This window comes from Taeniopygia guttata, chromosome 2, assembly GCF_048771995.1.
Source record: "Taeniopygia guttata chromosome 2, bTaeGut7.mat, whole genome shotgun sequence".
NCBI classification, from domain to species: domain Eukaryota; kingdom Metazoa; phylum Chordata; class Aves; order Passeriformes; family Estrildidae; genus Taeniopygia; species Taeniopygia guttata.
Window position 1 is genome coordinate 124,873,546 of NC_133026.1, and position 24,307 is coordinate 124,897,852.

General features: G+C 36.8%; 1 protein-coding gene across 12 annotated transcripts in view; it reads left to right on the forward strand.

The window, feature by feature from the left end:
• The window catches only part of RALYL (RALY RNA binding protein like), a 446,384-nt gene that overhangs the window by 323,322 nt on the left and 98,755 nt on the right, over positions 1-24,307 (forward strand). For 6 of the 12 annotated variants that reach the window (XM_030266375.4, XM_072924794.1, XM_041713947.2 and 3 more), the window contains 4 exons: positions 7,543-7,590; positions 11,342-11,505; positions 12,170-12,250; positions 20,738-20,851. In XM_030266375.4, coding sequence (XP_030122235.1) covers positions 7,543-7,590; positions 11,342-11,505; positions 12,170-12,250; positions 20,738-20,851 — 407 coding nt within the window. The remainder of the gene's footprint in view (positions 1-7,542; positions 7,591-11,341; positions 11,506-12,169; positions 12,251-20,737; positions 20,852-24,307) is intronic. The other 6 variants (XM_012572063.5, XM_072924796.1, XM_041713948.2 and 3 more) reach the window with 2 other exon arrangements.

The following is a 24,307-nucleotide window of genomic DNA, read 5'->3' on the forward strand; positions in this document are numbered from 1 at the left end:
CTGAGAAAGATCCCATTCTAATCAAAAAAGAAATTACTCAAATGAGCCAGGCACAGAACCTCAGTTCTTGAATTGGATGAGACATTAGAAAAGTAGGTTAAAAAGAAACAATATGAGAGTTCCATGAGGGGAAAAAGGTCTCTTAGTCAGTGTCAAACACTGATTCTTGTAAATTAGAAAAGATGTATAGAAAATTTTTAGCTAAATGATTCATACTCGCCTCATACCTGCATGACAAGAAATCAGTATCTCTTCCATATATCCAGGACTGTATAGGGAAACTGCAATACCACTGTTATGACAAGCCACCAGACCCTTTGGCCGTGTACTACACTCAGGTGAGTTATCTGGGAAAAATTCATTTATGAGAATAAATATAATGAAAAAATCCAGATGTTTAAAACAAAAAAATATGATCCTGTGATTCAACAGCTTTATTCTGGATTTACACTGAAGTAATTTGGAGTGGTGACACTTGAATATCCTTCTGTAAATCAAAAGGTCTTTCCACCAATATTCTAGGAATTGCTTTGGTTTGTGACTTTTATTCCCTTACACAAAATGAATCTTTTTTCTTCACAGTGTATACAGAAACTGAATGAACACAAGGTTTTCCAAGCACTGAAGTATTAGGAATATTTGCCAGAAATCAAGGAAAGTCTATTGGAATAAATCAAGTGAGACTCCACTTTCTTCATGCAGGAAAAGTCAATTCTTTATTCACAAAACTCATTTTATACTGTTTTTACGGACCTCGTGTGCAACTTTAATTGGTTAATAGCTTTCTTGCCAATTACTCTATTGGTTAGTAAAAGGTATTTTACTTGTCCATCAAATCTCTCTATTCTTAAAATTTTTACGTAATTTTCACTAATTCTCATGGGATAGATTTAATGTTTATGCACGTACTAGTTGTTTTTCACCCAAGAATAGGTTGTTCTGTTTACAAACTATTCATACCAGGATCGTTTTCACATAGGAATTTGCAAAGTACTAGCTGCACTTGGAAGAAATTACAGGCCAACCACCGATCTAACAGAGCAGGCCTGATTTTAGGAGACAATTTTTCTACCTAAGTGCAACGGTAGTCAACCTAGCACTGGTCTAGAGGATACACAGCTGGTTGTGTGATGCACAGCTGGCCTTTCCACTCATCTCTGACCAGACTGGAATTGAATCCAGTTTTGTGCTCAGTTATAGAAGAATCTCCTTATCAGATGCATTTGCCATGGAAATTATTACACAGTAGGTCAGGAGTAAAAGAATGCTTTTGCAGATTCACAGAATCTGGTATCTTTATTTAGATTGCAACTGCACTTGCAAAGCATCATCTTGGAAAAACAGTCACTATGGCTTCCCTTCACAAGCTGTACTCAGGACACTGAAAGTTCTGTCTCCTTCACGTCTCCATTTTGCTGCTTTAAATCTGGAGTTGCTCAATCCAAAATAACTAAATTACCTAGTAATTTAATCAACAAACTTACTATAAATGAGAACACACCTTAAACTTAAGCCTTTTGACATTAAACTTAAACCTTCTGGCAGCCCACAGCTTGGAGAGGAGCACTCTTCGCTGGGTTAGGAACTGCCTGGATGTCCAGGCCTGAGAGTGGTGGTGAACGGTGCTGTATCCAGCTGGGGCCAGTCACAAGGGTCTGTGCTGGGACCCATTCTGTTCAATATTTTTATACACTACATGGATGAGGGCATCGAGTCCTTCATTAGTAAATTTGACACTAAGCTGGGAGCTTGTGTTGATCTGTCAGAAGGAAGGAGGGCTCTGCAGAGAGAATTAGATTGGTTGGATGGATGGGTAGAGTCCAACAGCATGAAGTTTAATAAGTCCAAGTGCCAAGTTCTACATTTTGGCCACAAAAATCCCCTACAACATTACAAGCTGGGGACAGTGTTCAGGCAGAAAGGGACCTGGGGGTGCTGGTTGACAGCCGGTTGAATATGAGCCAGCAATGTGCCTCGGTGGCCAAGAAGGCCAATGGCATCCTGGCCTGCATTAGGAGTCGTGTGACCAGCAGGAGCAGGGAGGTTATTCTTCCCCTGTACTCGGCACTGGTGAGGCCACACCTTGAGTGCTGTGTCCAGCTCTGGGCCCCTCAGTTTAAGAAGGACATGGAAATGCTTGAGTGCGTCCAGAGGAGGGCACCAATGCTGGTGAGGGGCTTGGAACACAAGCCCTATGAGAAACGTTGGAAGGTGAGGTGTTAGGGCATATGTTAGACTTGATGATCTTAGAGGTCTCTTCCAATCTCATTATTCTGTGATTCTGTGACATTTTGAAAAAGGGAAAGGAAAGCATATGATGCAATTTTCTAGATTTTTTTCTTTTACATGAACTCTGACATTGTCACATTCCACTTGATTAATTTTTTGTAAACCGTGCTTTTGTGTTTCATTCAAGTGCTTCTAAGACAGCTTCTCTGAAACGTACATAAAGTCTCAGAGTTCTGTTTTTGTAATCTTAAATAGTTAGTCTTTCAACTTCAGTGCTACCACTATGATTTTAATTTAAACAGCTGCTCAGTGAAATGTTTTGGAAACACTAAACTCTCTTGTACTAAGGAAAAAAAAATACTATAGGGACATTATGAACTCCCCAGTCAGACTATACAATTAAAGGACACCTTGGGATATGGTTGGGCCACTTGAAATCCTTTTCTTTGCCTTACTATGAAATGTTCCTATGGAAAACATAAATAATTGAACATTACTTTAGATGACAGAAAAATAGTTTTGCAACAGGAGGAGAAAGACTGGAGAGATATTAAGTAGATTTCCACAGGTATATTTATACTAAAAATCTACTGGTTTGTTTCTAAAGAGCATCAAGATAACATTGTTAAGCATAGGCTGTGCCTGCAGCCACAGTAAATAGTTTTAGTTAGGAGGAACTCCAATACTTAGCCATTCAGAAAATTGTTTGGGTTTAGTTTTGCCTGCATCACTATTGTCCGTCTTGCTTCCATAAACAGCTCTGAAACCAGCTGATCCCCTGAATATTGATCTCAATGTCTTTGTTCTTGTTCAATGTCTGCTTCACAAGCTTTGCCTAATCCTCTACAGGAAAACGTCTTAGTGTTTTAATTACCTGATTGTGTATATGCAACTTTGAATATTTGCCCAAAGTTTGCCTAAAATTCAGGTTGCACAATAAGTCCAACAGTTTTCCCAAAATGCATTTCATTGGGATAAGAGTTCTTGGAAGAGAGGATGAAAGTAAAGAAGGAACATATCTAGAGACAGAAAAAAATACAGCCTCATCATATTGCAAATAAATTCTGCCTCGTGCCTGCAGAAAGATACTTTAATGGAAAATGGAGTACTGTATGTCAGCTTTTTTATGTATACCTGTCCTCCTTGGACAAAATGCACCTCTTCAGATTAGAACTGAAAAAGTTTTTTCAGTTTTGCAGAAAAAAACCCATCCATTTAAAATATTACATTTCATGCTGCACTGTTTGAAACTTAACTCCTTATTTTCTCCCCACTCAGGAAAATAATACATCTTGCTCTTATTAATTGAATAAATGTGCAGAATTAGGAAAAAAAAATCCAAAAACTTTTATTAGCTTATGGTTACAAAATTGCTATGCAATTTAATCCTTAATTGAAATATACAAATAGTATATTATGTTCAGTTGTTTGTCATTTTGGGACAAGTGATTGGGGATTTTGGTGTTAAACTTTTCTTCTTAACTATAGCTATTTGCCCTCATAACTTTATTATGGACACGAATATAGAATACTTTTATGCAATTATTTTTCCTCTTCCAGCCCACTCTTTTTTCCTGCAAACATCTAATATACTAGTTTAAAGAATCACTGAAATAATTTGTCTTTTGACAGTAAGTCTGTCAGCAAAAAAGCACGCTCTGGACTATGTTATTTCTCTGCAGAACATACAGCCTGAACTGCAAAAGAGCAGTGTCCCTCCATTTTCTATCAGCATTTTCATCCTTACCTAAAATTGAATTTTCTTTAAAGTAAAGGTGGGATTCAGCCCACCAATTCGATTCATGTCTGAGAGTGTAGGTAACCGTCCATTAAAAAGTGGCCTGAAATCTTCAGCATTTTTTTCAACAGCTTATGGAAGTAGCTTCCATCTGATTGATTTTCTAATGGGGAAAGTTTCCATCTCTCAATGCTTCTTCTCTAAATCCTCGAGCTACCCTCATCTACATCCTTTTTAACATCATATCAGTTTAAACTGATTCTCTTTTGCTCTCAGCAAGAACAATTTCTAACACTCTTTTCCAATGACATGAGAAATGATTTCACAAAAATGACTGGAATACTAGTTTCAAATATTAGGTTGAGATGTTCTTCCCAAAAAGAGTTTGATTGAACAAATATTGCTTTTATATTTAATACTTTTATTCAGGCCTCACAACAGAGAATAAACTGAAAGTATAAATGGCAATAGCACTGTCAATTAAATTAAGATACATTATGCCTTGTTTGTCAAAATTTATGATTTAAATCTCTTTGTACCTGTGGAAAGAAAAAACAATAATAGCTAAGGCTGATTTAAATGGAAGACAAAAGTCTTGTTGACAGGAAAATAACAAAAGGTATTTCTGCTCTGCTCTGAATTAATTCTCCTAAAGAAAAACCCCACAGAAGTCATATATATATGCTATACCACTGATGTTTGGAGCCAGTTAAAACAGGATGTCATCAATAGTCTATAAACATCTTTTGAGGGCATAGCATAGAGAATGGAAAAAAGATTGTGCTTTTGTAGTAATATGATTTCGACACCAGGTATATAAAGACATAATAGCATCCATACATTTATTTCAAAGGTGCAGAAGGATAACTGCATTTGCCCACTTTGCACACGTGCAACTGGTGACACATGCAGGAACTTTGAATACGTACAGCATCATAGCTCTGAAAATATGGTCTGGGGGAAACATTTGGTTTTCAGGCATACAGAGTTTTAAGGATACACTTAGTGCTTAGTGAAACCACAAGGGACAGCTTGTACAAGATTGTCTCGGTGATACTAAGTTAGGAAAAGGAACCATGACTTTTGCTTAGTAGAAGTACGTTTTATTGATCAGGTTTTTTTGCCTCATTGTGAGACACATGTAAAGTAGTGTCTTTTACTGTCTACACCATTAATATCAGCATCATGCAGGCAGTTTTATTGTTAATATTGTTGAGAAGGCACATGTTTGTGGGTAAGTAATCTGCTTGTTTACAGTGCCATTAGGGAACTGCTGACTCCACCAGTTCACAGGCTTGTTTAAACCTTTCTCTGCTTCTGACCTGCTGAGTATTTGCTATTCAACACTGTATGAGTGATTACCTGGGGCCTCCATTACACAGGCTGTTGGGTTGCTAAGGAATAACTCTCAAGAGGTTAAGAGCCTTGTAGTCACCTTGATCTCAGTGCCAGTGATTATCAGTGCTAATTTTCTACTTGGTGTTATACTGCAGCACTCACCAAGTCTTATGTCTGTCCCTTGACATGCAGAAATAGGAACAATTATGGCTGCAGATGGAGAGATGTACTGGTTACTTTCACACTATAATCTCTTCAACATGTTATTATAGATGAAACATCATCATTCAACATAAAATTTTCATACCCAGTGAGGGGCCAGCAGTCCTTTTTCTGTTCTCTAAGCCAGAGCTGACTTACTACAGAAAAATATAGTTGTCCTTCAGCCTTACTCTAACTGGTGCCAGTGAATTATTCTTCACCAGCTTAATGGTCTTCAACCTTGAAAAAGTGAATTTGTCCGGTCTTTATGCAAATCAAATAAATGTCAACTCCAGGCAAAAGGTTTCATGTGACAGGGCTTTTAAATTTAATAATTTTTCTCCAAATTGTCTGTTATCTTTTACTTGGAAACACACATTGAATATTAAGTATGGGCTTACTGAAGGCATTAATAATTCAGCTAAATAAAACCACTCGGAAGCTGTGAAGAACTGTAAATAAAATAATAGCTTTGATACCTGCTACTTCTTAGTTCCATGCAGACTGAAGTGAAAGACAAAATAGCAGCTGTCATATAGTTTAGGAAAAAAATTGCTAGTTTTACATTAAGATACTGACACATGACACTATACACAGCCTACTATTATTTAAAGGTATTTTGCATCCTCTGCCACACAGGCTTACCTGCTACTGGGTTCTAGTCTCTCAGGGTTGTTCAGTTCAGTGTTTCACATGAAATGCATCTTCAGATTTCTTTTCTCAAATAAATTACAAAAAGGGCCACAGTCATCTGAAGCTCTCATGATCTTCTACTGCAATATTGTGCAGGCAGACAGTACAACTTAGAATTCTATTATTTGCAATTGGGCACTTGCATGTGAAAGAAGTGTGGTAGAGATAGAAAATGTGCCTCGACCTGCTTTGGTAGAATTCTTGACACATTTTTAAGAGTATGCACTAAAAACCCCACTTTGCTCAATGTTCAAAAGCCATTATTCACACTATTAAATCACACTAGCATTCTATAGTGTCCCTTTATTTTCAGGGAAAGTTTTCTTCTATGCTTTGTCCTTTCTACCTCTACCTTTTCTACCTTTCTCACTTAAAGCTTCTCCTTTTGTGATACTTTCTTGATGTTTCTTACTTTTACTATTCATTACAGTACTTCTCAAAACAGTAAAAGAGTGTGTTACTAGGCAGAGTAGAAATAAACCCTTGTGACTTTTCCATGCAGAGCCTTTATTGGCTCATTGGTTTGTTGGTTTGGGGGGGGATGATGTTTGGGGTATGAGCTAGATAAGACTTCTTTGTTATTTCTTCACCACAAAAGTAGAAAGTTGCTAATGGAATGCAAAACCAGGAATCTGGGATTGGCTTTGCTATTGACAGCTCAAAAGTAGTTTTCTCATGGACCTGTATAACTTCACATTTGTTTGTTTCCCTTGATGGTGCCTGTCTTTTCTTAGATTGGTATGTATAGTCCTTCCTGAATCTGAGAGGAAATGCTTCCCTTTAACACTTACTTAGCATTTATTTTTTAATATTTTTACTTTTTCTCTCTTTGATGAAAATAATTTGGTGGACTGAAGGACCAGCAAGAAGTCCAATCATTTCATGTTTCTCTAGATCAAAGTAACAGTCTTAGCTCACCTTCTCACTCATTTCCCACTCTTTCATGTATTTAACTGTCTTCCTACACCACTGATGATGCTATATTAGACCAGAAAAGAAGAGGGTATCAGTTTTGAATGCTAACTTCATTTGATCACTCAGAGAATTACAGTATAATGATCCTCTAATTACAGAGCTGTCTCACTGTGTTAAATCCTATCTGTGTGTGCTGTCAACTGTTTACAGTTCTGCATGCCCCAGACTTCACATTTCTGAATATACAATGATAGCTGACAACAGCATTGACAAATATAACGTACATTGTACACAGTACAAAGAAGTGGAAGAACTTTGAAGAAGGGATAGAAATTTGAGAGTAAGCCCATCTTACCACGGAAGTTTAATCAGTATGTATTTTCCTATAAATCAGTTCATTCTTCTTGTTCTTCTCTGTTTTTCCACAGTGGTTATGTCTTTGATTATGATTACTACAGAGATGATTTCTACAATCGGTATGTGTGCCTGTATTTTTGTACATCCTACATAATTTCTCATGTTTGTTGATATATAATCCCATTGTTTGGCTAAACAGGCTAATTCTGGTTTTATCAATTATTCATTGCTTTATTTCTATTGTGTATCAGACTATTTTTAATATCTCGCAGAGAAATCACCACCACCAAATACATGCTTACTAAACAGAGCTTTATATTTTATCCTTCTCTAAGAGCTTTTGGGGTATTTACTGTGCTGAATAGTTTAATGGTAGTTTAATAGAGTTATTCCAGGCTTACTTTCACTGGGATGTATAGTGCTTGCAAAATTCTTCAGTATGATGTTCCTGGCTTTGTATTTCATCCATGTGTACGAAAAGACACAATGTCTCCTCGAGAATGTTCCAAGAATGTATAGAAGTCCAGAACAACTTTGAAAGAAACAAAAGCACAAGCTGAACAGTGTGTTCCTGTAGGACAAAAATAATTTGGATGCATGAGCAATTGGAGAGTCTGTTTTGAGTAGTTACACACAGCCAAGCTCAGCACTGTGAAAATGTATTTATTCAGATGTAGCAGAATCCCCACAACACAAGGGTAGTAAGAATGATCACAGATAACAGTGTTGTGATAGCAGTGTTGTGTCTTTGCATTAGAGCAGCTTGGTTTGGCACAGGACAAGTGAGCCAGAGAGGAACAAAGCATTGCTCCACCAACCTGTTCCAATTTGATAATTCTTCTATGTAAAGCAATGGACAGTAGCAAGGGAACAGTTTACACCCAGAAGTTATGTTAGCATGTGCTATATACCTTTCTGCTTAGGAACACAGTAGGAAAAATGTAGAAACAATATTTTCATATTTGTTTTCTCCTGATGCGTGTTCAGTTTGAGACACCAGTTTTAGCTTTGCATATAAACCACCCTGCCCCCTTTGGACAAAGCTAGAAATAGTGAGATATAACATAGATTATGAACATATGAAGTAAAAGCTATCAAAGCAGTTTAATCCTGCTCAGCCCAGCCTTTGCAGTAGGAGTAGCACATGTCCTGTAAAAGTTGATTTCTATAGGCTTTTATTTATTTTTTCCAAGGTTACAGCTCTGAATTTCATCTGTGGAATTGTATGTTTTTAAAGAAAATAGTGTTTCTCATCTATGCCACATGAATATTAAAGGTATATGTCTAGCTTTTTCCTCAATTCTGTATTTTATGGGTAGCAGAAATGATAAACTGTAATGGTTAATTTTCACCAAAAAACAAACAAACAAAAAAAATTTTTAAAACACCCTATTGGACGTTAAGGGTTGCTTCTTGGTGTCTCTCTTGATAACAGTGTTGTTATGGAAAACCACTGACGGTGAAATATATCCATAGATCTATTCAATAGTATAATTTTTTAAATTTAGAAGTCTTTCAGAATTAAGACAGCAGAACTTCTATAGTAGAAAACCTGCATGTGAGGTTGGCCTCATAAGGCTGGACATGGATCTTCTGAAAATAAAAACTGTACAAGGCAAACAGTCTTTAGATACAAGTTGATGGAAGGGAAGGATTAAAATCTCAAGAAAGTAGTCATGGAAAAGAAAATCCCATGGAGAATTCGGTGTACAAACTACTTATAGGAAATATAAATTAAGAAATATAGTCAGGATTCTTTGCATTTTTGAACTTCTGAACTTTCTGAATTTCTATGTTTTATCCCAAATCATAGATCTTCTTTTCTAATATTTCAACCAATTAATGTTATTGACTTTCCAGGCTCCCTGAAGGGAGAATATGTCTTTCTTACCTTGAGTAAAGCAGTGATGGGGTCAAAAAAGGGTGTCAGGAATGGATAGTTCTTTAAAGTAAAATCTATATGAAGACATATTGGCAAGATCCGAACTGTAAGTTTAGAAGTGTGACTGAAAGAAAAGGCATAGCTGTATGCACACTAGTGATTACTGGGGCAAAGAATTGCTTTGAAACAGTATTTCTCTTTATACTTTCTCATATTACAAGCACAAGAAAAATAGGCATGGTGCTTCAAAACTATAAATGGAAGCATTGTTTTTTAAAAGAAAGCATATTATTGGAATATACAGAACAGGACAAAATGGAATACCAAGCCCAAAACCTTTGTATAATTTCACAAATAAAGTAGGAATAGATTGATAACAGTCATTTAGATAAACATTCTTTTATATATTTTGAGAAAAGGAAGCACAGTTTCACATTTCACTATGTTATCTAAGCACAAACTATTGGAAGATTAAAAAATATTACCTTCAGACTCAAAATCATATTATGAACTTTTGCATGAGAGTTTATAGTACTTCAGAAACATATTTTCCAGTAATATCATAAAGGAGTTTATGACCAACCTGCAGATCATTTAATGTGATAAATGTTGAGTGACAATAAACACTAATATTTGTGTTAAAAGTAAAAAAAATGGTTTAGTGTCCATCTTCACACACAATTCTTTAGTTAGGCTAACAATGGCTAGAAGCTGCTAATTTGTGGGAATATTTGAGGCCATGGATTTCAGTCATTGAGTGTGACAGGACCTCTGTGTCACATTTTGTAGGCAGCTATGGAAAAGGAGGGAGACGATTACACTGTCTGTATGATTACAGTACAGACAGAAGTGTGGTTTGATTTAAGTACTAGGTATGTACTTACCAGAAAATAGGTTAGAAGATTTAAATTTGACTACGCATTCTGTTCATCATACTGTTAGATGCTGTGGTGAGTGAATTACTGCTTCTTGTGTGTCTGTTTTCAAATGTGTATCTATCTGCCCAGCTGGGTGACAGTATTCACAACTGTGAAAATTAAAATGTGGTTATAAATTTCCATAATTACTAGTTGCAAGTAAATTTGAGAATATTTTATGTGGATGGTGCTTATCCCTCTGCTTCAGACTCTGAACTGGAAATCTTTATTTTCTGAACTTTCTTCTCCTGACCAATCATATCCAGAACCCATATATTTTATGTTCTAAATATATCTGTAGCTTTGATTATCTTTTTACTACCTTTATTTCCCTCTACACAGGTTAGTTACCTCCTATTGATAACTGTATCTTTAGGATTAGGCTATTCTGTTTGGGAACAAAAGTTAATTTTTATCATAGAGTATCTTTTATTGACTGTAGTGGTAAAAGTCTGAATATCTGCCTGCTACAGTGGTTTTGGTTTGAACAATTTTTTTTTTTTTTAATTAAGCATGCTTGGTTATTTTAGTATTTCTACACCAATTAATTCTGCAATAAAGAAACTATATGCAAAAACTCTTGTTATTTCAGAAACTGCAGAATATTTCTTCATGGTGATGGTTCTCTTCAAGAAAGTTCTCTTTTCTACATTACTTTTACAACTTTAAGAATAGCAGATAGAAAGATAGAATTTAAGCCATGCATGTAATAAAGGAGCTGAAATGTCACAACAAAATGTACTGCTTTTGGCTGTGAGCAGTGAAATGATGTGGACCTGTGGAAAGCAAGTTATGGATTTTCCATATGGCAAATAGCAGAGTCCCATAATACATCCTTCATTTAAATGACACACAAAAAATCTGAGCTGGTCTATGCACCAATGTGTGACTGAAATCTGAATAAGGCACTTAATGTGCATAGGTCCTTGAAATCTAATTTGACTTGATATAAAGTGATTACAGTTTCAAAGGGTAATTTTCTCAGATAACATGCAAATTTAGTTGACAGAGCTCCCATGACATGAAATCACGGAGGGTTTTATGGAGTCCAGCTGACTTAATCTTTTCTAGGTTGTTTGATTACCATGGCCGTGTCCCCCCACCGCCCCGTGCAGTGATTCCACTCAAACGTCCTCGTGTGGCTGTGACAACAACTCGTAGAGGCAAAGGGGTTTTCTCCATGAAGGGAGCATCACGGTCCACTTCAAGTGGGGCTTCTTCCTCAGGATCCAAATGTGAGTTGCTCGTATCAGTTGAATATTATTGAAACAATGATCCTAGCAATTTCTGCAAACAGCTTCCACTACATAGATAGCCCTATTGCAGTCATTTCCTAGCCTAAATCTCTAGCTTGAAAAACTGGTTTGATTACCAAAGCTTCCAGGCCTCTCCTGCAAGTCAAGGAGCACATTGATGACACTTTTGAAGGAAATTCTTTCAACATTTGACCTGCTCCCTTGGCCTCAGAAAAAGGCTTTTTAAAATCTCCTGTCAACCTCACTGCTCATACACAATGAGATCTTGTGAACTGCTAGTAATAATAAAAAAAAGATAATAATCTTGTTCTAGACAGACAGAGGTACCTTGATTTCTGTGGAGACCTCAGGGTTGTATGTAAGCCGGTAGGGGTGGACTGGGTAGTGGGGGGAGGGGAGGTTGGGTTATGTGTCCTCTTTTTTACCGGATTCCTTTGAGTGTAGAAAGAGGCAAAATGTCTTTGTTTTAAAGAAAGTTCAAATTGGATTGGCAATTTGGGCTTATTTAATCCTTCTTTAGTGAATAAGAAGTGTTAACAGAAGAGCTAGATGAACAATAGGCATTCCCTCCTCCAAGCTCACCAAGCTCCCCACTCCCTAGTATGTCCTGGGAACTTCATCTTCCTCTTCGTGCATCTTTCAGCACCCACCCGTCTTCCCCTGCCCCTTATGTGGAGTGATACTGTCCTTGGAAGCGTCACTGGAAGAGGAAGAGAAAGATCAGGTAGGGATCAGACATTAGAAAGAATGAAGGAACTTAAATAAGCCTTTTGCAGTACTAGAGCGGCAGCAAAACATTATGCTGTCTTACCATGAAATAGGTGAATCCATCAACAGTACATCTCACTGCCAGAGGAGTTAATTATGGCATCAACAGGACCCAGTCATACACTCTGTTTGAATAACATATTCAAATCTTACATGCTAGTATCAAACAAAGAAGATGGATCTCGTGAGCCCATCAGGATCCATTCTTGATCCTATTGTATGGCCAGATTATATCAGAGACCTTGAAGGAAAATGTAATAAACGTGTAAATGCATGTGACTGAAAAATTGGACATGTAGTAAACTCATCTAAAGATAAGGTGCACTCAGGAGCAAGGATCTCAAGACATTCCTGGGAAAGGATGATGTTCTGACAGACAGGCTCTGTTGTATGTATAGTTAAATCACTTCCAAGTCTCCAGGGAATGAATGGGCTGGATGTCCACTAACAAGAGCTCTGATGCCTAACACACAGGAAGGCATCTAAATTTAGGTGTCATATTATGAAGCTTACTCAGAGCCTAAGAGGATGTCTCGGAGTAGCAATATATCCTTTGTTCTCTGGAGGATGAACATGAGCCTAGACATTTTCATACTCACCTTGAAGCAACCCTTTCCTCAATATTTTAAGAAATATTAAGATCTAATTTAAGATCTTCACTTTAGGAAACTTAGAACTTAAATTACATTGTCAGTCCTTTTCAGTCCTTGGATCTTTGGGGTTTCACACAGTGAACTAAAGCTTTAGTTAGATCTCATTTGTTTGTAATTTTCTGTTGTCTTATCTATATGAATACCTAGTAGTATTAGTGCATTGAAATTACTAATTGTGCTAAAGTATGCATTAACTAACAGTGGGCTTTTCTGAGGCACATTGCCACGAAAAGAGAGTTTATTTAGAGACAAGTTTTTATATATTCTTTTCATTGTCCAGAACAAGAATAACTATAAAATTCTTCTAGAGAGATGAGTATCTTAGTGTTTGTATCCCAACAGATCTCAAGAAAAGCTCTCACCCAGAAACCTGAATTTCTATTGTAGTGAATGAGACAGATAATATTACATTAATATACAGATATTTGTTCCTCAGAACTACTAAAAAATTTGCTTTATTTTGTCTGCATTTCAAAATATGCTTTGTTATACTGTGTTAGGACTTAAATAATGCATAGCATAGGTTATAGGATTCAACCCTAGTCCGAGTATCCACAGGCACTTACTATAAGATTTAAAAAACACTGCCTGCAAAATATGACAAATATTGCAGAAACTATAAATTATTCAATGGATGTGCAATCAGAAGTATCCAGACCCAAACAGACAGTGTTATTCCTCAGTGGAGGTATCCTTCAATGTATTTAGGTATGATCTGAATTCTAAAAGTGTCAGTCTTAGAGCTCCAGGTATTTGGACAAGATCATCCTTGAATCCAGCTCTTTAACTGAGGGAGAGCTGCAAGATGCATCACCTAAAACATTGGGTTTTTGACATATGTTAGTTTCTATCCTCAATTCATTACAATGCCAATTGGAAAAAAATGCAGACTTTTTATTGTGATAAAATAAATTGCACAAAATATTTTTTCTGCATGCAGCACATCTTTAAAAGGAGTCAGACACTGAGTATACAGATTTTCATGCCTAATTTTCCCATAGAAAACTACTATTTTTGTCAATTCCAGTCAACCCATCATAAATGTAGAAACACGATTTTGTTGACTTGGACAGAAATGTAATCAGCTTATTGGAAGACCTTTATCAGAGAAATAGCAGAGCCATTCCATTAAAGCTTCAATTTTTTAAGTAGAGAAGGTATGTTTTGCAACTTTTGCCATTTTCTTGGAAAAGTTGGTTATACTGAATTGTGGGAGAAAGGAATTTAATATTTTGTAGCCCCTTACTCTACACTGTTAATCTGAACCCCGTGAATTAATATACTGCCAATTCTAACATTAGTTTATTGTTAGGTAAATAAAGGATTTTTCAATAAAGAGAAATGTAGTTCATGGGAAGGAAGCTATTTTAAGCTTAATGAAATATAAGACCATAAAACACCTTAATTGCAAGTTTAGAATTGACAACGTCAAAATGGTATTGACTGTGCTTGGAAGATTTAACACCCATATAACAAAACTCTCATGAGATCACTTCCCTTAGGCGACCTTTCAGAAGTAGAAATCTCATAGATATGAGATTCACACTCAGACTGGATCCAGAAAATGGACCCATACTTGTCACACTAAAGGTCAGAACACAGGAGACCCCTAAGTGAAATCACCATAATCAAAAGGACTTCAGAAAAACAGATCCAAAGGCAGGTCTTTATTGTTGCACAAAGATATTACAAAAATCATAGTATCAAAAATGCCTTGCTCATTGATGAGCATATCTACAAAAATAATATCTGCCAGGACAGTAAACTCCTGTTTGACCAAGAAGTGGCAATATGTGTTTTAAATCTGCTTCCAAACCATAAGAAAGATTTTATTTCTTTCTTAAATCCATAATTTTTCCATGAACAGTTATCAATATTTTGTTTTCTTTTTAACTCCAAAGACTAGAAGAACATAAATTAGCATTTCCAAATTGCCAGAAGTAACTCATAAAATTAAACATGGTGGTTAAATCACACATAGTAGTTCTTCATGTTAGTGGTATGAAGCAGTGCATTCAAATTGTTATTTAGAACTAGGAAGAGTTCACTTTTTATTACAATGTAGAAATTGAAGTGCTCAGAGTGTGCACTTTCATTTTATACATCTGAAATCAGGAGGAAAATATTAATCAAATCTTTTCTACTCCGTGTGCTTGAAATTAAGGAGCAGATACTTCAGATGTTAAAATATGCATTGAATTATATCTTTAAATGATTTAATTTTGACTCATAGAGTTTATATTTAGCTTCCTCAGCTGATCCATTTTTCAGTGATATCTACAGTAATAAAATATGATAAAATATTTTATATTAAACATTAAGGACTTACTTAAAAATACATGACATTTCTTCCTAAAGAAATCTGATTCACACTTTGTGGATGAATCAATTTGCAGTTACAGCAAAAAATATGTTTCACAAAAAACTATAATTCAACCAGTACCACTTTCATTTTAAAAATGCAATTGCCCCTAATTTTATTCCTCTTATAATGCACTGGATGTTATTGTCTTCTTTGGTGTTAGATGCTTCAATGAAAGATGCATTCTAGAAGGCCACAAAGGGCTAAAAGGGTCACTGGATCCAATTCCTTACTCTTGCAAGTAGCAGCATCATCAAATCTTTTAAGATACATCTTAAAAGTAGTTAGGATTTGTTGGGGTTTTTTTCTGTTCCTTGTGACTTCCAGCTTAGTTTGTTTCTCATTTGTTCATATCCTTTGTTGTTGTTATTGTTGTTGTTGTTGTTCCAACACTGTTTTACCATAAAAGTGTTATTTCTTTTTACCTTTTTTTGTCTTCAGCAAACAAGTAAAACACTTCTGTCACATAAAGGCTTTCCATTTTTATGGTCATCTTCAGAGCTGCTCTCCACATGTACCTGCTAGAATCAGTGGTTCAACCTGTACTCACCAGGTCCTCATACAAAGGACCATACAAAGGACTTCTCCATCCTTAGCAATACATGATTTGACACACCCTAGCACTGCATTTTCCTTCTCATGGTTGCAAATTGTGATAGCCTGTTATCAACCCAAGGATAATTCTGTCACTGTCTTCTTCTGCTGATGAGCCTTGGTGCTAAGAGCAGGACTTCTGCTGTTAAGTGTAGGGTTTTTTTCAGTGAAATCTCATCGTTTTTTTCTAATGTAACATTCCTTAAAATCACCTGACCTCTTCTTCCATTCCAGTTTTCTCTGAATAAGCGTTTTCTTTCAATTTCATGTCATAATCAAATTTTACCTGTTTATTTACATTTTTGCATCAGAGTTGTTGAAGATATTTAGCCATTACTAGTTTCATTAATAATTATTCTCCCTTTCAATATGTGCATTTCTGTTATCTGCCATCCTTTATTTTATCTGTTAATTAGGAAAATATTCCCTGAGTAAGTTACTTTCTTTTCCTACTCTATTGCTCAAAAGCAGATGAACAGCTATTTTGGATACATGCAGTTCTGGTGTCATGTTTACCAATGGCTTTATTTCTTGCTGAGATCAATTAAAAAAATACATTATGTTTTAAAGGAGAATTTATATACTCAAAGCAGGACACCTAGAGGACAGAATTTATAATCTTTACATTTTATCTTTGCTGTAACACTGCTTTAAAAGCCTGAAGTTCTTGCCAAGTGCTATCACAGACTCGCAGAATGGTTGAGTTTGGAAGGGACCTCTGAAGGGACCTCTGGAGCTCCTCTGGTGCAAATGCCCTGCAAAGCAAATTTCCCAGGACTGTGACTGACTACACCCATGGGAAGAAAAAATAAAATTCTGGTGCTTAGATGAAATTTCACATGCTTTAATTTATGCCAAAGGTCTTTAGTGTGTCAGTGGGGGCTACTGAGAAGAGTCTGGATTTGTCTTCTTCATTCCCTGACATACTGGGAGCCCAGAGGTGGGCACAGTGCTCCACATGTGGCCTCACAAGTGCTGGGTAGAGTAGTGTGCTGGGTTTGGCTGGGGCTGCTATAGGGCAGTGTTGTGAATTTGCGCTGGAAACAGCGTTGATGACACAGGGAATTTCAGTTACTGCTGAGCTTACACAGAGTCAAGTTCTTCTCAGCTTCACCCCACCCCACCAATGAGCAGGATGGGGATGCGCAAGAAACAGGGAGGGGACACGCCTGGGACAGGTGACCCCAGATGGCCAAAGGGATGTTCCGGACCATGGTATCATCTTCAACAATAAATTATGTGGAAGGCTGGCCAGGGCTTCTTCAGAGCATCTGTCAGTGCGTGTTTTCATTCGTATTGCTTTTATTTCTTGGACTTTATTTCTTTCTCTGTTGTTTTCCTTTTTTATTATTATTATTATTATTATTATTATTATTATTATTATTATTATTATTATCATCATCATCATCATCATCATCATCATCATCATCATCATCATCATCATTATATTGTAATTCAATTAATAAACTATTCTTATCTCAACCAATGAGTTTTCTCACTTTTACCTCACTTTCTTCCTCCCATCCTTCTGGATGTTTGAGGGATGTGAGCAACTGTGTGGTGCTCACTTGTTGGATACAGTTAAACTGTGACAAGGAAAAGATCTGGCTCATGCTCAACTTATTTTTCATCAGGGTCCTTAATAATTTGTCTTTGGTAGTTGCTGCTTACTACAGTATAACTGAGAGTGCAATTTCTCTAGGTGAATAATTTTGAAGAGTTGTACAATCCTCTGCAAGGTAAAACTATAAGCAATTCAAATAATTACACCATCAAAATGTTGGAAACAGAATGAAAGTTTGGCACTTGTGCAGACTGGTTGAGATTTTTTTCCATTCTTCTTTCAAATTACAAATTACCTTTCAAATTACAGATTACCTTTTTAGTGTTAACTTGAAGCAAATGACTCTATGATCACAGAATCATAGAATCATTTAGATTGGAAAAGACTTCCAGATTGTCCAGTTCAGCCTTTAACTGCTCACCACATTGTCAACTAGACCACAGCTTTAATGTCAGACAGTGGTTTCTTGAACACCTCCAGGGATGGTGACTCCCTAAGCAGTCATTTCCAATGTTTAACAACCATTTCCATAAAAAAATTACTTCTAACATCCAACCTGAACCTCTCCCCAGGTGCAGCTTGAGGCTATGTCCTCTTGCCCTATCACCAGTTATCTGGGAGAAGTGGACACCTCCCACCTATCTACAGCCTCCTTTCAGTTTGTTGTAGAGAGTGATAAAGTCTCCCCCGAGCCTCCTTTTCTCCAGGCCAAACACGCCCAGCTCCCTCAAACATTTCTTGTAGTATCCTCATAGTCTCCTAGACTTTTCACCAGCCTCATTGCCTTCATTGCCTTTTCTAGAGACTTTTCAGCACCTCAGTCTTTCTTCAGCTGAGGTGCTTAGACCTGGACACAGCACTCAAGGTGTCTCACCAGTGCTGAGTACAGAGGGACCATGACAGTGGTCATGCTGGCCACACTGTTGCTGATACAACCCGGATACTATTGGCCACCTTGGCCACCTGGGCACACACTGGCTCATCTTCAGTCATCTGCTACCCAGCACCCCCTTGTCCTATTCCACTGAGGTTTGTTCCTTGAATCCTCGTTGTTGTCTTGTTCCGTCTGGTGCCATCTTCTTCCCAGCCTAGCTTTTCCAGAGGCACCACATGGAAGCCCCTGAGCAGCAGACCTGAGCTGAACAGCAGTGCTAGGCACGAGCACGTTTCCTTGTCAAACTAAGTGCAAAGGTTTTCTGCTTTGCTTAGTAGACTGGAGACAAATACCATTGGATCCTTGCAGTGTCACTTCTGGGTCTGACCTTTCGGGCCTGGCCAGCCTGCAGTTTGCCAGTCAAGGGAGCATCCCTGACACAACAGTTTGGCTGCACGGAATGTATTGCCAACAGGCTTCATGGTGGGTTGCTGCCAGCACTTAGCATTCCCCACTGGAGCAGTTCACACCATTTCACTCTGGATTCTGAGCTACCTTGCTACTCCAACATGGACCAGCCGCTGCCCCTAGGAAATCAGTAATCTTCTAAATATATAGTTGTCAGAATCTTAACATTTTGTTTCAGATCTGTGGGATTGGGGAATGACCCATTATTTTTCTAAGAACATTTTAAAGCCTCATTCTTTAAATACACAAAAATACTGTATAGCATATAAGAGTCTAGCACAAAGGTTAGTTTTATAGAAAAATTTTAGCTTTACAGAAAAATATACTTTTTTCTTTAAGTTATTCTGTTCATTCAATATGAGATCAGAGGTTTCAGCCTATACTGTCAGATGATGCAATTTCTCAATATGAGCACGATTAAACAACCACATATAGAAACCTACTGCTTTTAGCTGACATGTTATACTATAATGCACATGGCCCAAACTCTAAGATAAAAATCTTTAGTTTCAACCTCTCTGAATATGCTACAAGTTTGGAATAATGCTAATTTGAGGCAAACACCTATTCATCAACTATCACTGAAGCAGGCAATAGCTTGTCTTCACACTTCATCATCAGATTGACTGTCCAATACAAATTACCTGAGACACCAAGGTAACAGACATGGCCAAGGACTGGAGAACAGGACTGATGCAGCAAGATGCAGCCAGAAGACCCTTTTAACAGAAAGGGAACATGTTCTTCTTCATAGCACAGCATCCCTTTTCCCAGGCTAAATAAGGACCCTCCTGTTGTGCGTGTCCATGCTCTCAATACACATGCCAAAGTCAATGCACATTCTCCTACAGCAGTGGTGAAGGAGTAACAGAGCTCAGTGCTCTTCCACTATCAGTCCCTCATGGGGATGGTCCATTTCTTCCTAAAAGAGTTATAAGAGTGACAGCTCTGTTTCCTACTCTGGTCCTTTATAAATGGATTTATTCTCCCATACTAGCACAGGGTTGCCATTTTCTCTTCTTGACTTTTTCCACATGATATCCTAGCACTAACAGGGCAAGTGTATTTGTTTGGGCCACCTTCTGAGCATAAAACACATGTTCTGATAATGCCAAAATAATGAGGTAATTTCTGAGGGCTGCAATACTGTTTCCTTTGAAGCCAAAACATCTCCAGAGCTGTTACTCCTTCTTAGATTAGACAATGGGAGCATATTAATAAACAAAACTTAAGAGTAAAGCAGTGTAATAAAGATTTGGAAACTTCAGCTAATAGTTATAGCTATAAGCGATGCCTCCATGTCCTTGGATGTGATCATAAAATTTCCAGATATTATCCATAGCTGGAAAAAGGACATGAAATTGCCAACTGAAACTTAATTGAAATCTTTTGCAGCAACAAAACATGACACCTCTTGCAATGAGTTTTTGACTGGAACATAACCTTGCATTCCTGGCTGCCTAGCACTTATATTACCATTCAGTCTTGCTGAGAAATACATACTGTAAGGGATCTTTTTATTATTGTCAATATTATTAAAAAAGAGTCCAGCAAAATAACATTGCAATACTGTGACATGTCTATCATATTTGAATTATTCTTTCACTATAGGCTGTCTTTAACTAAAAATTACTTGGATTTATGAAGATGTTTTTGAGAGGTTTTTCCTGAAATGACTATTACTGAGCAACACACCTTACACGGACTGTTGCCATTAAGCCTTAGAATCCTGTGGTTTTCTAGGATTCTGCATTTTTAAATAACAATGTTAATGTTAAAAGCTAAATCTCTGAAAATATTGACAAAAATTAAAGAGTAGAATTTCTACTAGACAGAAAAGAAAAAAGAACATGTTTTTCTTGGGGGGGGGGGGAATGTTATCACAAATATAGTTTATTTCATATTTTGCATTTTGCTCTCTTCCACAGTGAAATCAGATGAGTTGCAAACAATCAAGAAAGAATTAACTCAAATCAAAACAAAAATTGACTCCTTGCTAGGGAGACTGGAAAAGATTGAAAAGCAGCAAAAAGCTGAAGCAGGTGGGTAAAAGCCATTTTTAGTGAAATGAATTAAATTAGAACCTTGTTACCAGTCAAGTAGACAGACCAAAGAGAATGGAAGCTTTCTAAACTTTTGGTACTTAATGGAGGCCTGAAGCAAGGCAAATCAACTCTTAGGTAAAACTCCTTGGAGAATAGATTAATATTCTTCACGGAACATGCATCATCATTTAAGAATCATTTTTATGGTGTAGTAGGAAAAATAATCTCTCTAGTTGTTCTGGATACAAAACATCACTAAAAAACAGAGTGAACAGAATTAAGCTAGAAGTTTTTGACCATGGTGATCCTTGTGCTAGACATATTAATTATTTATAGATGCCGTATATCAAGAATTATTGCCTGGGCAATAAGCAGTAGGTAATAGTCACTAGCTGAAGCAAGGAAAAAAATTCTGCTTGATATAAGGAAAAGAGATGCAACTAAGCAGTATGGTGAGTTGACCAGAGAGACCATACTGTCTCCATCCTTGGAAACATTCAAAACCCACTGGGCTCAGGACCCATGGACCTGGGCTACAATTTGAGTTTGTCCCTGATTTGAAGAAGGATTGGACAGAGATACTTTCCAACTTCAGTTATTGAGTGAAGTCTGGGTGTCTTTGTAAAACTGGTTACAGCTCCAATTTAGCTTTTTTTTCTGGCTTAAAAAACTTTGGTTTTAATCAAACCCTAGGAATGAAAAATTCAATACTACTTCATAATTTAATCAAGTCAGTGCATTGCTCATTTTGTTAGATGAATGATCTCACCTGGTAGCACTTTGAAGTCATCCTGAGAGTTGTTGTATTCTCACCATAATATATATAAAAAACAAACTCAGTTCTTATGTCTGTCTGTGGCATTTTCTTTGCTGTTTCCTTATAGATCACATATATCTTTTTTCAGGAGCTTTATATTAGTGAGTTGATTTTGTAAAAGTCAGCAGGGAAATGGACGCCTTATCTCATGAAAAACTGAATTTTTGTTTTCACCCCTCCATCCTGTGATAAAACATTTTTCTGAATTTTGTGTGAAATGTGTGAAAGAAATTCTGCCTCAGAAACCACAACTGCCTGGGTGTCTGGACAGTAGTCAGTTACATGAAGCCAAAAACCCATCAGGACACATAAAGAGAATTCTATCAAGACTGTCTAAAACATTACTGGGAATTAGCAGTTGAGGGTTACAAACTTGGCACAGTCAAAATAGGGATTTAGATACAGATGTCACCTGTTCCCAAGTAACTTGAAAAAAAAATTGCTTGAAAAATAACCTATCTTTTCTTTACAATCATTTTCTAAGTTGACAGAAAAGGACCAGTCCCCCAGCTGTTGTAGTTTATCTCACAAAGTTGGGGGCTTTTTTAAAATCTGAGGTAAACCATTAGTAGAGAGTGAGATTATCTCTTTCAGGAGATCTGTGCACAATACATATTCATTAGATTCTATTTTGTCCTTTGTGCAGTTTGGATAAAAGTTGGCATAATTGGTGAAGATGTAATTGCAAGGCACTCCATTGAATCATTTGTGCACTGAAACACTCTGACTATACATCCCTACCTTGGGGAGCTTTTATAAAAAATCCATTACTATGCAAAACAGTCTGCAGATCATTGTACTTTGATATCCAATTTTCACTTTTGCTAAAGGACAGTAGTGATGTCATTTAAAAAGAAATCATGTCAAAGAGGAAAATATTGATTTGTATTGAGTCATAGTCTTATGGCTTCTGAAGACATGCAATGAATATCCTCAGATATTAAAAAATGTTTTCAAAATATTGATGTTTTAAAACATCAGGTGCAGAACCCATCCCTCGTATTCTTTGCCTCTCATTGGAGGGTGTGAGGAGAAAAACACCTCAAAGATACCAGTAAGCCTGGAAACATATTTAAGTTTCCTGAGCAGATGAAGGAGGTTATGCAGCCTGGGTGATTAGTCTGCAGATCCAAAAAGATTTGTGTAAGCTGCATCAGAACTATTTCATTTAGATTGTTAGATGGGAGATGATGAGATGATTTTGTTTCTTCTCTATGGTTTGGCAATGTTATTTTTCATTTTCCTCTGCCAGAAGGTGTGGCCTCACTAAGACTGGGATCAGAGAGAGGATATGTGTCTCATTTATATAAAGCAAAAATCAAGCCATCATCTTGCTCTTTTGGTTTTCTAAGTTTGACTTGCTCTCCTGAAGACTATTTAATTTTTAATCCTAAAAGCTGTTACTTCTGGAGGAATGTGATGTTTCAGGCTGGACAAGCTCAGTGCATATGTTGATTACTGCTCTACAGCTGCAAGAAGACTCTCCTTGCAGTAAAAGCTGATGTTCTAGCTTTTTCTGTTACCAATCCCTAATCTTTATAATAGGGAGAATATAGAAAATAGGATTTCTGGTACATAGAAAAACTGTAGAAGTAGCTCCTTTGTTTGCAAAAATATGAGCCGGGAAGCTGGGAATAAGCTGTTCTGACATGCAAAAAAAAAAAAAAATTATATAGAGACTATTCTTCCTGTAATATTAGAGATTTGGCTTTAATTAGGCTCAAAGTTAGGTACTTGAGTTTAGTTTCTCAGAAGAGCCCAAAAGAGATAGGTACTGAGATGGTATTTTAGCCTTCTCTGAAGAACCCAGTCTATGTTCTCATTAATGCAATTAAGTAAGTGGTCTAATTTTTTAGAAGCTGTATCTTAGAAGGTTTCCCATTTAAATGTATTGTCTATCAATTAAAAAAACCTTGTTTTTAAGAGCCTTGACCAAAATTGATTCAGTTGTCATTGCCAGAGCTGAGTGATCTCAGAAGTGGCTTAAGAAAGGAAGTGGTAGGGCCAGACATAGAAGGCATAGGTGATTCAATCCATTTTAACTTGTGCATAAGGCAAGTAACACAATCACTTAAAACTAGCATGGCATTGTATGGAGCACCTTAACAATAGAAGATAAAGCTCCATGGGCTGAATCTTCTGCTAATATATATGACTACAGTACTGTCAGAGCTACTGTCTAAGAAGACTTTGTGCTTTTTAAATCTAAGAATCATTCTGAAGACATTAGGTGACTGAGGGAGGAAAGCGTAATTTTTCTGTTCCTTCAGTAAGCAAAGTTGAAAATGAGGGACTAAAGACTAATGAAGACTAAAGAGATTAATGTAAGTGGCAAAATAAATGTGCAAAGTCAAAAGGTAAAACAAATATCTTAGTTTAAGAATATGGAAAAGAAAAATGCCATCAGATTTGAATAGTATGTGTAGCTGGTAATAACTCATGGTAAAAAAATAATAGAGCTTCAAAAATATAGAGCTTCAAGGCAACACTTAATTCATTGGTTGTCCAACAAGATAGGTAATGAACTACTAGTGTTACAGAGCAGTCAGTCTTACAAAGGAAGAAATATTTTGTTCTAGAAATTCTGTCATTGATCACCCTCATACTGAAAAGACATTATTTTTCTAGCTATATGC